This window comes from Bos indicus x Bos taurus, chromosome 7 (genome assembly GCF_003369695.1).
Source record: "Bos indicus x Bos taurus breed Angus x Brahman F1 hybrid chromosome 7, Bos_hybrid_MaternalHap_v2.0, whole genome shotgun sequence".
NCBI lineage: Eukaryota > Metazoa > Chordata > Mammalia > Artiodactyla > Bovidae > Bos > Bos indicus x Bos taurus.
The window spans coordinates 29,990,772-30,008,073 of NC_040082.1; the positions used below are offsets into that span (position 1 = coordinate 29,990,772).

At 36.6% G+C, this 17,302-nt stretch overlaps 1 protein-coding gene across 2 annotated transcripts in view; it reads right to left on the reverse strand.

Annotated features, from left to right (window-relative positions):
* Positions 1 to 267: 267 nt before the first annotated feature.
* FAM151B (family with sequence similarity 151 member B) overlaps positions 268 to 17,302 on the reverse strand; it is a 34,090-nt gene continuing 17,055 nt past the window's right edge. The window contains exons 3-6 of one of the 2 annotated variants that reach the window (XM_027545719.1): positions 16,549 to 16,714; positions 9,309 to 9,526; positions 6,751 to 6,886; positions 268 to 2,291 (exon numbers count right to left, since the gene is read on the reverse strand). In XM_027545719.1, the coding sequence (XP_027401520.1) occupies positions 2,132 to 2,291; positions 6,751 to 6,886; positions 9,309 to 9,526; positions 16,549 to 16,714 (680 nt within the window). In that variant the 3' untranslated portion in view covers positions 268 to 2,131. The remainder of the gene's footprint in view (positions 2,292 to 6,750; positions 6,887 to 9,308; positions 9,527 to 16,548; positions 16,715 to 17,302) is intronic. The other variant, XM_027545720.1, reaches the window with a different exon arrangement.

Sequence of the window (17,302 nt, forward strand, 5' to 3'; positions counted from 1 at the left end):
ATGCTGAAGCAGGTTGCTATTTTCTCCTCCAGGTTATCTTTCCCACCCAAGGACCAAACCAGCACTTCTGGCATCTTCTGAATTGGCAGGTGGATTCTTTACCATTGAGTCACCTGGGAAGCCCTTTTATTCCCAAGAACACTTTAAAATACAGTTTTAAATCTTAATCTAAATAACACTCAGTTGATAAATTTCGCAATATAAAGGTATTTGGCTTTAAGATTAATACTTTAAAAATATTATTGAGGACCAGATAAACAGTAAAAATAATCTAGGCAAATGAATTTTATTTTAAACTTAAATGTAGTTCATTTATAAATTCAACTTTTTTTGTGAAAGCTAAGCATGGTCATTTTAGAACATTTATAATGTAAACAATACTTTTTACCATAGTTTTTAAGAGTTATTCTTTGCTACAATTGTTATAATTATGAAATTGCACCTTTTGCTTTTGGCAAACAACCATAGAAAGTGAAGTTTTAGGTGTTATTTGACCAATAGCACCATATTCAGTTGTACTAAAATTTAAAGTAGAATATGATCATTTTCTTTAAGTATTGCACGTGTACAATGTTTCACGTTATATCTCTTACTTTTGTCTATCTACAATGGGTATAATCACACGTAAGTCTAATAAACAGGGACTATCTGTTGAGCACTTGCTATGAGACGAGCGCTGAGCTACATGCTTCCATTTCAAGAATCTCCCTTAATCTTCACAACAACCTTACAAGAGAATCCTCATCCTCCACCCTGGCCCCCGCCCCCATTTTATACAGGAAGGAGTCAAGACTCAATGAGGTTAAATATTTCCTCAAACCCATGGCTAGTAAGGGACAGAGGTGGGGCTGTAAGGGAAGTCTATCTGAATTCAAAACCCAAGCTCTTTTCTCTGCACAGCACTATTTTATTCTCTGGGGGAAATGGTTGATAAAAGACAAATTACATATCTTAGGGCATTCACTGGTAAAGTACTTTTTAATAAATCAAAGAAGCAACACATTTTTCTGAATACCTTGCTCAGGACTATGCCAGATACTGTAAAGACAATTGAGAATGTTCTCTCACCATGAAGGACTCCATAGTCTAGCTAAGGAGACACAACTACAATGGATGACACAATTAGTGAACACTATCGGTTAAAAGTAATCGTTAAAAAAATCTGGAGATTACTGATGATGTAAGCGTTTTTGAAACAAAGCACTGTGCTGAGGACACTGAATTAACTTGCAGAGTGGGACTATAGTAGGAAGGGTATTGAAAGAGTAAAATTCAATGAAGTTGAATTTAAGAAGCCCCTAGAGACTTTTGATTTGGCATAAAGAAAGAGGTGTTTTTAAAGTTTTTTTTTTTTTCAGCAGAATTATCCAGCGTTTCTTTGAGTAATGTGAGGAATGAAGTCATGAGGAAATAATTTTTAAAATTCTAGTAGTAGAACAAGGGCCTGGAACAAGGTGGTGTGGGTGAAAATCTTGAAAAACAAATAATAGATTACCAGGATTAAAATTCTGCTCTCCAATAGTATTTTGCTCACTCTAGATAAGATACTGTGATCAAAACAAAGAATACAAAACAACACATTAATATATGGCTGTCAGGATGCTCTGAGCAATAAGGAAATTCTAGATACATCCTAATTTAATCCTCATTGCTTTCAGTAAATAGACTTGATCTTGTTATAAGAAAACTGCTCAACCCTGTGAAAGTTAAAAACGTTTTTAAAGCCCTCTTTCTCTTCTGTAGTCTCTGAAATAATTAGTTCTCCAGGGAAAAGAAAAGAGGATGGCATATTTTTATGGAATCTCTGTAATGCTAGCACCAACATGTAATTTAGTATCTGTATGACACGTGGATTTTTTCAATTATTTTCAATACACCAAAATATTTTTATTAATGGTTTTAAAGATTCATTTTCCTAAATCATTATTATATGAGGCCCAGTGAAATCTCTTCTTTCCAAATCTCGTAGGTAGGTACAGTATTATAAGGACAGAAGCCTAACAGAGTAAGCCTCAATAAGTATTTTTTGATTGGATGAACTGGAACATAAATCAATCATCATAATTAATTCAGATCAGACAAAGAAGGATTGAAAAAGCAAAACATGAAATAATTTAGCAGAATTTTCATCTTAGAGATTAATTTTGATTCCAATGGCTTGTTTAAATTCATGGTTTTGTGGTTCCAAGATGTCATAGAAAACTCGTTTTTTGTCAAAATGATCTCTAATAAAAAGTAAATCTTCAGTGGAATAGCTATCATTTTTTCCAGTCCAAATGGTCAGGCTGTACCTGCATCAAAACAAAACAGAATTATATAGTTAATAGAGAAAGATAAGAAACAGTGATGAAGAATTCCAACAAGCCTAAACACAGTCACTCTCACTTGTCTCTAACCCAAATTCACATAGAAGAAAAATTAATTAGCACTGGTGGAACTGTATTTTCCTGTTTCATTCCTTCATCAACATCAAAGGGACTAGACAGAATAAAATTCACATCACTATTGCCTAAATTAGGTAACCCTCATATGACTTTAGAAACCCAGAATGGTTAGCTCTGTAAATAGGCCCAATTTTGGACAAAAGAACAGAGGAGACTGTGTTGTTGATCAAGGAATCCGTTCCCTACACAAAACCACAGCTCTAACCTGGTTTCTTCAGTAGCCAGGCCAGAGTCAAAAGCATGACTGGAAGGGACAGTGAAGAGATACAATTGTCACTGACATTCCCAACATTCATGTCCACTTCTAAGTGGCCCTGCTATCCCTTCTGGGGGTTTCTGTAAGAGATATAAGAATGCCAAAGAGAATAAACCTAGATCTATTTCTGGAGTCAAAAAACAATAATAATATATGCAGATTGATTATGGATGTAAGAATATGCTCAGAAGTTCAAATGCTTCTTAAATCATATATTTTCATTTCTTCCGGTGACATTACTATTACACTGTTCTTATTAGAATTTAGAGAAATGCAAATCTCTTTAAGTATTTTCATATTTATTTTCCTCATAAGCATGTCAGAATCCAGGAGAAAATCTCCAAAGCAGCTGTTCTACTAAAGATGGGAAAACTGTCTAACCAATATATATATTCTTGTTATTATACTGACACATTACTCTCCTTAAGGATGATAACACCATTCTGGAAATGTAACAAAGGAAAGTACTTTGGACTTCGCTCCATAAGAGTATTATGTGACAAACCCAGAAGAATTTTAAACTACAGTGGGGAACACAGGAAAAAAATAAGAATTACTCTAAAAACATATTTTTGCTAAAATGGCATTTTTATTACTTTATTCAAGCACCATGGAGACAAACCTTATAAAAAGACAGATATGAATTTAGGTTAAAAGAAGAGCTTTCCAGTGTTGTTTTGCCTCTTTTAAACCTCCCACTATGGTATACAAACTAAAACAGGAAAAATAAAATTGCCTAAGGGTATTTTAAATTGCATTCATTCAAATCACCTCTCAGGTTTCATTTTTAAAGCTCTTTCCACTGTGAAATAACACATATAGGAAAAGATGCATAAAACATAAATGTAAATTTTGACAAATTATTATAAAATGAACTCCAGTGTAACACAACACAAACCAAGAAAAGAACCTTGCCAGCACCTTAGGAGACACCTGTATATCAGAGCCCCATCACAGCCTCGCCTCTCCCCCGGAGTTCTCACAGCCTAGACTTTTCAGTTGCCATCTTCATGCTTTATTTACCACCTGTATATCCATCCTAAACAATACAGCTTAATTTTTGCCTGTTAATAAATTTTATATAAGTGGAATCATATGGGATGTAATATTTTTGGTACTGCTTCTTTTGCTGAATATTTTTTGTGAAATGTATTCAAGTTGAAACGTGTAGCCACAGTTTATTCATTTTCTTTGGAAAATAGCAGTATCCACTAGAATTGAAAATATGAACACCCTATGACCTAGAAATTCTATTTCTAGAAGTTCCTTCCTGATATAGTCTTTAGGCACATTTGCACCAGGATGTATGTGTGTGCTCACATTTATATATATGTACATATATATATATATATGAATGTTCACAACACCAATTTTTGCAATAGACAAAACCATGAAATAATCCAAATATTCAATAATAGACGAACTCTGATGTGCACACAATAGAATACAGAATTCATTATAAATTGATTAGAGCCCTTTTGATATACAAAAATATTCCCCAACTCTGCCTAACCTGTTCATATTCTTCATGGTGTTTTTTGATGGAAAGAATTTCCAAGTTTTAATGTGTTCAAATTACTTAAACATATCCTTTATGGCTAATGATTTTTGTGTCTTGCTTAAGAATTCTTTCCTATCCTTAACAGTCCTGGAAGCACTGACACTCTAGGAGCAATGATTATACTAAAATCCCAGATTTTGCTTTCTAAATACCACCTGCTACTATAATCAAGAAGGGATCCTTGAAGAAGTGACTGATTTGGGAATTGGGACAAGTACATGATTAGCTTGCCAAGAATGCAAGACCTGAGATCTAGTATGAGGAAATATTGAACTGATTGAGACTGAGGATATTTTTCATAATAAAAGGCCTATAGTCTTTAAGACTGTTACGTGTATGAGAGGAAAGGAAAAATTGAGGAAGGATTTTGAAAGAGACTGATGCAAACTAAATGCAATGCATGTTCTTAGAGAGTTTCATAGACCACAAGGAAATAAGGATTGTTGGAATGACTGATAAATTTGAATGGGATCTGGAGACTATAGGGGCAGTTTTGCCTGAATGCTGATTTCCTGGTTGGGAGGCTACATAGTAGAAATACAGAAGTGCATTCTTGTGTGGGTAAGTCTACACTGGAGGACTTCAGGATATGAGACATCATAACAGAAAAAAGAAACAGAAAAAAAGAAAAGGAGATGGGGGAGAGAGAAGGATAGAGGAAGAAAGAATGGATAAACAATTTGGGAACATGGGTAAAGGAGATGTTGCAACTTTTCTGCAGGTTTAAAATTATTTTTATGACAGTAAGTCACCCTTAAAACAGTCGATGAAAAATAAAATAAAAATTATATTTATATTCCTTGGTAGCTCAGACGGTGAAGAATCTGCCTGCAATGCCGGAAACCCAGGTTCGATCCCTGGGTTGGGACGATGCCCTGGAGAAGGGAATGGCAACCCTCTCCAGTATTCTTGCCTGGAGAATTTCATGGACAGAGGAGCCGGGTGGGCTACTATCCATGGGGTCACAAAGAGTCAGACACGACTGAGCCTCTAACACTCAGCATCAGGTTGGTTTCAACGTTGAGTTTATTCAAACTCATGTACAGGCTATTTGAATGTTATTTTTAACATCCTAGGAAATGTAAAAAGAAAGGTCCTTAGTTTTTTCCTAATGAAATGTCCATGATATTGATACCCAAAACTGACAAAGAAAAAACTACAGACCAATCTCACTTTAAAATGCTGAAATTCTAACTAAAATATTAGCAATAAAATTCAGCAGACTTTAAAAGAATGATAAATCTCAATCAAGAGAGTTTATTCTGTAAATGTGTGGAAGATTCAATATATAAAATGCTAATATAATTTATTTTATTAATATATAATGTGAGAAAATAGGGTTATTTTCATAAAAACTGAAAAAAGCATTTAGGTAAAACTCTACCCACAGGAATATGGATATTTCTCTAATATTTGGGTATATGCTTCCCTTATTCTCTAAAATATAGTGAATTATCAAACTGGGTCTTTTTCTGGATGATTTGTGATAAGTACTTGTTTGTTAGAATTGTTTACAACGATGTAACATATGTGTTGAGGACAGTTTTACCAGAATCTTTTCATTTCTATGTATTCAAATGTATCAAACTTTTCTTTTATTGCTTCTGGGTTTTGTGCCTTACCAAGAAGGGTCTTCTCCATTCTGAAACTATATATACAAAAAAAAAATCATCAATTGTGTTTTCTTTATGCATTTATTGTTTGGTGTTCAAGTCTTTAATTCATCTGGAATTTATTTTGGAGGAAGATTAAGGAAGGTCATTTACTTTGTTTTTCCTACAATGTTGCCTGTCCCAATACAAGTTATTGAACTTTTACACCAATGATCTGAAATACCAGCCTTTTCCTATCCTAAGTTCCATGATAGAGCTGAGTTTATTTCTGGGCTTTCCCTGCTGTCCTATTGACTAGCCTATTAAAAAACATAGTATCAAAACTGTTTTACTATCTGTAGCTTTATAATATTTAATACATGGTCCAACATATTTTTTTGACATGATAAAAAAACAAAATTTGGGGAATTCCTTGGCAGTCCAGGACTTGGTACTTTCACTGCCAAGGGTACAGATTCAATCTCTGGCTAGGGAGCTAAGATCTCACAAGCTGCACAGCCAAAAAAAAATTAATTTTTAAAATAACAAAATTTTTAATGGAAAAGACTTAGAATTACGACAGAATTCAAAGGGAAATTATTGTATCCACTTATAACTTTTTGTGAATGTATAGCATATTGAAAAAAATGACAAACATTTACTGGGTACCTATTACATGCAAAAGGTTTCGTGCGGAACGGAGGTGAAAGACCTGATATTAAGATTCATCAAGGAGCTTCATTCTAGTGAGGAGGTCGGAGCACTGCCAGATCAGCGTCCACCTTCTGTCTCTTTCTCTCACACACTGTCTGTATGACCAGTTTTCATCTTTCACACACACTCTCATCTTTCACACACACTCACATGTACACACTACACTGTCAGATTTACACATACCTGTTTGATTGCTTCAACAGCCAGAGTAACTGAGAACAAGACTGCCTGACTAATGCTGCTCTGACAGGAAATGTTACAGGCTGATTTAGTTCGTTACATATATATTCCATCTCTTTCACCATTGTCCAACTGTAACCTGAAGTGAAAAGAAAGAAATGTAACTTTTCTCACCAGAATCCTAAAAAGTCAATTAAGTAAAAATTAAATTATATATGAATATGTAACTTCATAGGTAATTCACTAAAATTTCCATTTGGATTCAGAGAAAGTCCATGGACTGTAACCTATAAGGCTCCTCCGACCATGGGATTTTCCATGCAAGAATACTGGAGTGGGTTGCCATTTCCTTCTCCAGGGGATCTTCCCGACCCAGGGATCAAACCCAGGTCTCCTGCATTGCAGGCAGACACTTTACCATCTGAGCCACCAGGGAAGGATAAAAATTAAATTATATATGAATATGTAAATTCATAGGTAATTCACTAAAATTTCCATTCGGATTCAGAGAAAGTAGTATAACACTTAATGCAGGAAAATATTTTGAGTGGGATGCAGATAAAAAAATTACATCTAAAGTCATGTCACAAGTGAACGAGAGCAAATCAAGCAAAAAAATTGAAACCTTAGAAAAGAATTGATTAATCTATCAAGTACAAAAAAGGAAATGTTGGCACTATATATATATATATAATTTAAAATTCTAAGGCTCTGCATCATTAATATACTCTATAAACTTAGATTTTCCACTTGTGTTAAGCTTTCTTTTCCAGGAAAAAGATGGTTGCTAGGTACTTACGAGCTATTTAAGTAATAATTAACTTCAATTTTTTTTTAAATGTGGGGACTAGTCCAAATTACTTACACATTTTTTTCTAAAATAGAAATAGTATTTGAATTGGCTTTTATATGTGTGTTTTGTGTTTTAAATCAAGTTTAGACATTGTGGAAAATATATCTGCCTATTTATAAACAGCTTCAGAAAAAAAAATGTATATTTTAAAAATAACCCCTAAACTCTATCAAAAGTAGGTTGAAAAAGTATTGGTCTGTAAAGGAACAATTTACTAAAAGCCTATAGTAGCTAAATTCCTCATGAAAGAAGGGAAAGGTCTGCTTTCCTTTAAAATCTGGAAAATTGTACCTTTTTAATTAGAAAAAGGGGCTGCTAACATACGCTATTACTTACATTACTACAAACATAAACTCTCTTTCCTAAAATTTGTAGCATAAGAAGTAAGGGAAGATAAAGCACACGGTGGTAATGACTGTCTGCCAGCAGGGGAAAAGTAGCCTGGAAACATTCAACACCAACATGACTTAAAGACCCAGACATGGTTTAATTCAGTTCAAGCCTGAGATTAAAGTCAGAGTTAGACTAAACTGTGACTAAAAAGAGATCAGAAGCAGGATGGAAGCTATTAAATCATTTCTAGTTTACCTTCTTCAAACACTTTGAATTATAGGCTATATCCTTTACTGACACTAATACAATGATTAGAAAATTAAAATAGAACAAATTTAAAGTATACCGTTTTTCTCTCGATTATATCAATTGCTGGTCCAGGGGTTATAACCTAAATGTCACTACGCAACCAGATAGCAGTTACTCTAATCTCATGTTAGATTTTAAAACTTTACATCTAAAGACAGTAATAGCAAATAAGTAAATTTTAAAATGCTATAAACATAAAATAAAGGCTAACATTTCCATAAACTCTAAATATCTTCTTGGTTAATTATTTTTACCATGTGTTCAGGTGTCCCAGAGCATCTGATTTTACTGGATCCCTGACTTAGATCCCTAATTAGTGATTTTACTGGACAATCACTCAATAGGGATGTATGAAGAAAAAGATGAATCCAAATAGTGTAATAAATTTCATCCAGGAAAAATAAGCCGAATATCAGGTCCATCTAAAAGAGTACATGAAGAGAAAGAAGAAATTTCCCAGAGAGGAAAGTCTCGTGGCCTCCCACACGCTCTGTCTAGCCTGAGGGCATGAGGGCACCAAGCTTCTTTCCTAGCAGTCTACATTTCGAGGACCTTCTAAGATCAAGGGAACAGAATCCGTGCTCTTCAGCCACACACCCCCTACTTCTGGCCTTGCTGTTGCTACTGCTGCTAAGTCACTTCAGTCGTGTCCAACTCTGTGCGACCCCATAGATGGCAGCCCACATCACTTAAAAAGATTTTATTACCACTTCTTTATCTTTCATCCAACAGAGAGAGTTTGCTTCAAAGGAAAAGGAAAAAAAGAGTATAGAATGCTCTACAAGTACAAAGAGACCAACTCAGAATTTGCAGAATGTCAAGAGGCAGCTTTGGTTATTCTAGACCTTGCAAATAAATATTTTCTGTGGGAGCCTGGTGACCAAAATGTCGCCAGTGAACGAGATCTATCTGAAATAGCAGAAGGAAGAGTCATACACACATCTTTAGGGCCAGATCTTTCTCTCCATTAGGCTCTTGGGTTTATAGAACGTGGTTTTGGTTTTGTATTAAAGGTATTATTTTTATATCTGAATGTATAAAAGGAACACATATTTTAAATTATCACCTTCATTGACTTTCTCAGGATGCCATCCTGTTGTCCAACCCAAGGAAAACGTCACATCTGGAGAGAAGGATGTCACAGTGTCTATAAAAGGTTTTGCATCCACTACTCTGCTGTTTCCATTTGGACCAGGAAGAACATCAGCATTAATCCACACTGGACGCTTCAGATGCCTCTTGACATTTTCCAAGAGCATCATGGATGGTTCTACAGCTGCCAAACTAAAAACAATTTGTTGTCAATGAGATACATTCCTAAAGTAAAAGTAAAAAGTTCTTTTAGACTAGTGGCTTTAACATTCTCAAATTCATAATAAGAGTATAATATCATAATGCTTGAATTAAATAAAATCAAAGATTTAGATATCACCAGAGGGGAAAGTTAACATGTGTCGTATCTTAAAATACTGATTTATACTTATTATTCAAGAAAGTACTTAAAAGGTTCTATAAATGTATGAATAATGCCATTACCTGTAGATAGAAGTTTCAAAACCCTGTATTATGATCACTCTGTATAAAAACAATTTAAGAAAAGACACAAACATTCACTCATCAAAGAATGTATAAACAGGATTTAAAATTAAACATACTCACAACCTGCAAATTCCAGTTTATGAAAATACACAAAGTGCACTCAGACACCATGTCTCTAGCACTGGCTAATGACCTTGGGAAAAAGAGCCTCTTTCCCTTTATGTATTCTTGTGAGAGTCTGGATGCACAAACACATTTCTAAAAACAACTGCAAAATGTAAAATTAAAACATTTCCTTAAAGCTTTTATAAACTTCATTTTTCTCCTCTACTGTAAACATCTTTTCTGAAAACTTGAGACAACTATATTTTAGTTACTTTTAAACTAAAAAGCAACTTCACTCCTTTTACTTCCTGACGTCTTCTTGGACGAATACATTTTGAAATAATAAGGCTTTGAGCAGCCAATATAATTTTTACTTTTAAAAAATACAAACTTTATTGGAAAACTACACTACCTGCAATCTTGAATCCCTTCTGAATCTTTGAGGCCTATGCATATTTCTCAGAAAATTAGCTCTTAAGGAACACAATTGTCACGTGAGTGTATGTTCCTCGGTTCTTTGTCTGGTCACAACCAAGATTTGGAGCGACGGACATTAAAGCCCTCGGTGCGTCGCAGCCCTCGGGTCTTGGACAAATCATGTTATAGCTCTTAGGCAAATCAGTGTTACAGCTCTATTTTATTTAGAAGATAGCAGGAGAACCCATCCTCAAAGAGTGAGAGCATGCCAACCCAAAGACTTGAAGAGAAGAGAGTGGAGGAGCGCGCAGGGGAGAGAGAGGGAGAGGGAGAAAGAGTGCACACACGCAGGAGAGAAAGAGAGAGAGAAAGCGCTTTGGCTCCTCCTTTTATATGTTTTTTTCCTCCACCTGGGCCTGCCCTATGCAAATTGGGCTTAGCCAGGAGTGCTGTTTGTTCTACCTGAAGTCTTCACTCTGGTCCTCGGACCTTCCTTTGACCTTCCTTTGTTCTATTTTCTCGGGCTTTTCCCTTCCTTGTCTTTTAGCCACCGCCATTTTGGACTCCTTTTCCCTATTCTATCTACCTAACACAATGATTGGGGGGACTAAGAATCTGGGAGGTGGATATTGGGAGGGAGAACATGCACCACCCCTTGTCAGTCTTCAACTTTTCCTCTTAATGGACTGAAGTCCTTCTGCCTGTGCTTCCACCTCTCTTCCCTCACTCCTTTTGGGCTTCCTACTTTATGAGCAGAAACTGATAATGTCATCATTGTTGTTCGTTGTGTTCAGTCACCAGTCACGTCTGACTCTTTGAAACCCCATGGACTGCAGCACAGCAGGCTTCCCTATCCCTCACCATCTCCCGGAGTTTGCCCAAGTTCATGTCGATTGCATCAGTGATGTCATCCAACCATCTCATCCTCTGTTGCCCTCTTTTCCTGCCTTTTCAGTCTTTCCCAGCGTCAGGGTCTTTTCCAATGAGCCAGCTGTTCACATCAGATGACCAGAGTATTGGAGCTTCAGCATCAGTTCTTCCAAAGAGTATTCAGGGTTGATTTCCTTTAAAATTGACTGGCTTGATCTCCTTGCTTTCCAAGGGATTCTTAAAAGTCTTCTCCAGCACCACAGTTCGAAAGCATCAATTCTTCGGTGTTCTGCCTTCTTTATAGTTCAGCTCTCAGATCTGTACATGACTACCAGAAAGATCATAGCCTTGACTATATGGACCTTTGTCAGCAAAGTGATGTCTTTGCTTTTTTTTTTGGTCTTTGCTTTTTAACACACTGTTTAGGTTTGTCATAGCTTTCCTGCCAAGAAGCAATCATCTTCTAATTTCATGGCTGTAGTTATCATTAGCAGTGATTTTAGAGCCCGAGAAGAAAAAATCTGTCACTGCTTCCACCTTTTCCCTTCCATTTGCCATGAAGTGAAAGGACCAGATGCCAGGATCTTTGTTTTTTTAATATTTAGTTTTAAGTTGGCTTTTTCACTGTCCTCCTTCACCCTCATCAGGAGACTCTTTTAAGAATTCCTCTTCACTCTCTGCCATTAGAGTGGTATCATCAGCATATCTGAGGTTGTTGATATTTCTCCCAGCAATCTTGATTCCAGCTTGTAACTCATCCAGCCTGGCATTTTGCATGATGTGCTCTGTGTATAAGTTAAACAAACAGGGAGACAATAAACAGCCTTTTCGTACTCTTTTCTCAATCCCGAACCACTCAGTTGTTCCATACAGGGTTCTAACTTCTGCTTCTTGACCCAAATATGGGTTTCCCAGGAGACAAGTAAGATGGTCTGGTATTCCCATCTCTCTAAGAGTTTTTCACAGTTTGTTATGATACACACAGTCAAAGACTTTAGAGATGGATATTTTTCTGGAATCCCCTTGCTTTCTCTGTGATCCAGCGAATGTTTGCAATTTGATCTCTGGTTCCTCTGTCTTTTCTAAACCCAGTTTGGACATCGGAAGCTCTCAGTTCACGTAATGCTGAAGCCTAGCTTGGAGGACTTTGAGCATAACCTTACTAGCATGGGAGATGAGTGCAACTGTCTGGTGGTTTGAACATTCTTTAGTACTACCCTTCTTTGAAATTGGGATGAGGACTGACCTTTTCCAGCCACTGCTGGGTTTTCCAAATTTGCTGACATACTGAGTGCAGCACTTTCATAGCATCATCTTTTAGGATTTTAAATAGCTCTGCAAGGATTCCATCATCTCCACTGACTTTATTGGTAGCAGCACTTTCTAAGGCCCACTTGATTTTATACTCCACAGTGTTCGGCTCTGAGTGAGAGATTACACCATCGTCATTAGCTGGGTCATTAAACTCTTTTTTTGTACAGTTCTATGTATTCTTTCCATCTCTTCTTGATCTCTTCTGCTTCTATAGGGTCATATTTATTAATGAGCAAGGATACTGTTCACTAAAACCAGAGGAAATCAGCCTCTCTTGAACTCTGCTCCCATGTAATAAGCTGCTTTTTTTCTCATTCTTATACCCCTGAAATGCAGGCCCTAGATTATAGTGGGTTAAAAAACTCTAATGCAGGACCTAACAGATTCTAATATAGATGCTGTCATTTCTCTGTCTCAAATGCTTTCTGCCTTGAATGGTATCAATGCTGTGTTAAAAACCACAATTCTGAGATCTGGCCAACTGTACTACCTACAAAATTCCCTCATTTTTAGTACCTTGTACCTATTACAAGGTACTTAAGCAACTTGTACTATTACTCCGAAGCTTGCTTACCTATTACCTGTACCTATTACAAGGTACTTAAGCAACTTATACCTATTACTCCAAAGCTTGCTTGTCTGAAAGTCCCACAGCAGCAGCTAAGTGCCGGTGGGGTTCTGCTCTTCAGAAGTGGAGCAGAAGGAAACCTTAAACTAATCCACACATGTCTTACAGCTGACCTCCTCTCCTTTTCTAGAAATGATTCTGCTTTCTTAAGAAATCTGGTGTCTGTGCAGTTGGGTTAATCACTAACTTCCCGTTTATATTCAACAGGAAGCTTCTTAGCCTTTCTCAATTCAGTAAACTGACATTAGACTGTTTAATGATGGCTCGCCATCTGATAATATATAGTCTCAGCATATTCTCCCCCAAACTGATATTGCAACAGCATATATTAGGTGTCTACCATGTGCAAAGCACTGCACAGTCAAACATAAAGAGCTAAGACACAGAACATAATGATAAGATTTTAATATACTTTTAAATATTTTTATTTTAATATTTAACTATTTAATATTTTAATTATTAACTATTAATGAAATAGTATAACTATTAATATTTAACTATTTAATATTTTAATATTCTTTTACAAGTAAATGTTTTAATTATCACTAATGCAAAAGACTATAGTACCGCCACTTTCCCTTTCCAATACGAAAAACAAAACCTATATTAAGAAAAAAATTTCTGGAACTTTACAAAATAATTACAAAATTCTTCTGGAAGAGTAAATGTGGTTGCTGCCAAGTCGCTTCAGTCATGTCCAACTCTGTGTGACCCCATGGACTGCAGCCTACCAGGCTTCTCTGTCCATGGGATTCTCCAGGCAAGAACACTGGAGTGGGTTGCCATTTCCTTCTCCAATGCATGAAAGTGGAAAGTGAAAGTGAAGTCGCTCAGTCATGTCCGACCCTCAGCGACTCCATGGACTGCAGCTCACCAGGCTCCTCCATCCATGGGATTTTCCAGGCAACAGTACTGGAGTGGGGTGCCATTGCCTTCTCCGTAAATGTGGAGGAAACGCCATATTTGGGTAGGAAAAAAAAAAGACTGAGGATAAACTTTTGCCCAACAGCAAAATACAATGTTTACTACAAAGAATAATATACTATATTCCTAGCCTGGAAGACTCAATGTGTAAATATTTTAAAATAACAATTCTCTCCCAATTAATCTATATATTCCTTTGTTCCTATATCTGGAGGATGAGAATAGGAAGAACCTACGTCTCAGGATTGTTATAAAGATTAAACGAATTAACACTGAATGCTCTTAGACCACGGAGGAGGAAATGGCAACCACTCCAGTGTTCTCACCTGGAAAAATCCCATGGACAGAGGAGCCTGGCAGACGACAGTCCCTAGGGTCACAACGAATCAGACAGAACTGAGCGACTGAGCACCCTCTTACTCTTAGAACTGTGTCTGACACACAGTATGTGTTTACGTAATTGTTAGTTAAATTCATTCCCCTTCAAGTATGTATGATCAGAAAACATGCAAAATCTTTCTCTAGTGGCACAGCCTTTTACTGGTGACTGTTAGCATTTAGGAATGAATGAGCTGATCTGACTGGTGAGGAGTCAAAGTATATATTACATACAGAACAAGTCTACGGGCAATGGTAAACATTAAAAAAAAGGAAACTGAGCATGTGAGAAGACAAGGAGATCTAAAGTTTTGTTCGCCAAGCATTAAGGATTAAATACTTTATTTCATGGTCCCTGGTGGCTCAGTCGGCAAAGAATACACTTGTAATGTAGGAGACCACCTGCAATGCAGGAGATGCTGGTTCAATCCCTGGGTTGGGAAGATCCCCTAGAGAAGGAAATGGCAACCCACTCCAGTATTCTTGCCTGGGAAATTCCATGGGCAGAGGAGCCTGGTGGGCTATAGTTCATGGGGTTGCGAAGAGTCAGACACAGCTGAGTGACTAAACCAGCATCACAGAGAACACTGGACTGGCTCTAGAAAACCTGGAATCTGGTCCTAGCTCAGCTCTCAAGTTTAGCTGTTGTTACGTAACCTTTTCAGGACTAAGTTCCTTTGTCAATAAAGTGGAGTTGGACTATTCACCATTCTAAAAGCTTTAAGATTTTACAATAGCTTTCACTCACAGTATAAAGAGGTTTACTAGTATATTTAGCCCCACAACAAATGAAAAGGCAAGGAGATCTAAAGTTTTGCTCACCGAGTATTAATGATTAAATACTTATTAGGTTTTTTAAAACCCTATGAATAAGATTTCCAATCCTTATTCATTTCTTGAGATGATTCAATTTTAAAATACTGTTCAAAGATAAAGTAATTTTACCACACATCCTAGATTCTCATAGCAGTTGCCTTCATGGGTCTCATGAAGAGCTTTTACGGTGTCACAATAAATCCCTGGCTCTACCTATAATTTTTACACTGCCAAAATACCACAAAAGTAAAACTTTCCATGATGGTCACAGAGAAGGAAATGATACTTAATCTTGCTCTCTTCATTATCAGTGTTTCTAAAACATTATTTTTAAGAAACTCTTCAGTAATTAAAGAATTCTAAATAATTTCCCAAATATAATAACACAAATCAAGTAGGAAATGCATTAACTAACCCAACTACTGCCAACTCTCTCTCAGACTACTTCTTAATGAAAGTAGCATCTTAAATGTATTGTTCTATGGACTTGTGGACTTGTATTGCTCTATGACTTCCCTGGTGGCTCAGACAGTAAAGCGTCTGCCTATAAAGCAGGAGACCTGGGATCAATCCCTGGGTCAGGACGCTCCTCTGGAGAAGGAAATGGCAACCCACTCCAGTACTCTTGGCTGGAAAATCCCATGGACGGAGGAACCTGGTGAGCTACAGTCCATGGGGTCGAAAAGAGTCGGACACGACTGAGTGACTTCACTTTCTTTCTAATGGATTTGTGGACATAGTGGGGGAAGGAGAGGGTGAGACAAATTGAGAGAGTAACACTGAAATATATACACTGCTATGTGCAAAACAGATAGTAATGGGAAGCTGCTATGTAACACAGGGAGCTCAGCTCGGTGGCCTGTGATGACCTAGAAGAGTGGGACGGTGGGGGACAGGAAAGTTCAAGAGAACTTATATATATATACACATACACATACAGCTTATTCATTTCATTGTACAGCGGAAACTAACACAACATTGTAAAGGAATTATCCTCCAATTAAAATTTTTAAAAGTTATTGGGAGTTATTCACATAGAAAAAAAAATTTACCATTCTATTATTACAATGGTCAGTTATGATAAATTCCTTTATAAAAATTAACTTAAGTTTAGCCTCAAAACGTTCCCAAGAAACAATATTAGCAGACAACTCTGTGGATCTTTGGTCCATTCCTGAAAAATAAAATTTGCAATTCTATTTTCAATTTAGATAAAGTATAAAGTTACTTAGGTACAGATATATGAAGTTACTGATTTTTTTCCCTTATTGTTATTCTATAACAACCAGGAGACTGAACATGTTTGTACAAATACCTCTTAAAATCCAGCTTTATGCCTTTATTGGTTTTAATAACTTCAGCCAGCCATTCCTGTAAAGTATTATCACTGTTTATTTCTGGAGGATGGGCCATGATTGGCTGGCCATGTTCTGATCCATCACTTGGAAGAATGACATCGGCCTCTATCATATGAGCAGTACCTGTCCACATAAAAGAATCTATGTTAGTGTTAATAGAGACTACAGCAGATGGCACGTCCAGTATCCTTTGGAGGAAGATAAAAAGGAGGAAAGAAAATAATATTTACTGAGAAATAACTAAGTGCCAGGTACTATGTCAGGCCTTGCACGTTGCCCTTGTTTGTTAGTCATGAGCAAACAGGTGGTTAGGAGTTAAATATCTTTGCCTAGGTCACACTCAAACTGTTGTCCTAATGAATTTCTTCCCAGTACACAGCAAAGTGAGGTGTGTACTCACCTTCATAAGTGAGTTCATAAGTATTTGTTGAAGCTTCTGAGAACACAAATAGTACTTTTATCTTCTCATTCCTGAAATTAGAAACTATAGGTGTTTATTGTTTATGTTTGAAACTCTATGCTATAGATTCAATTCTTTGACCCAAAGCTTAGCTACTATGTAGAAGCGCACATCCCCGGAATGGGTAAGAAGCTTCACTAGTCACTGAGGGTGACTGAGCGTGACTGAGCGTGACTGAGCAGGCTTTAGTGGACTACCTTCAAAGATGTCTGACAACAATCCTGCTATCTTCTCATCTCTTTTTCCTCCCC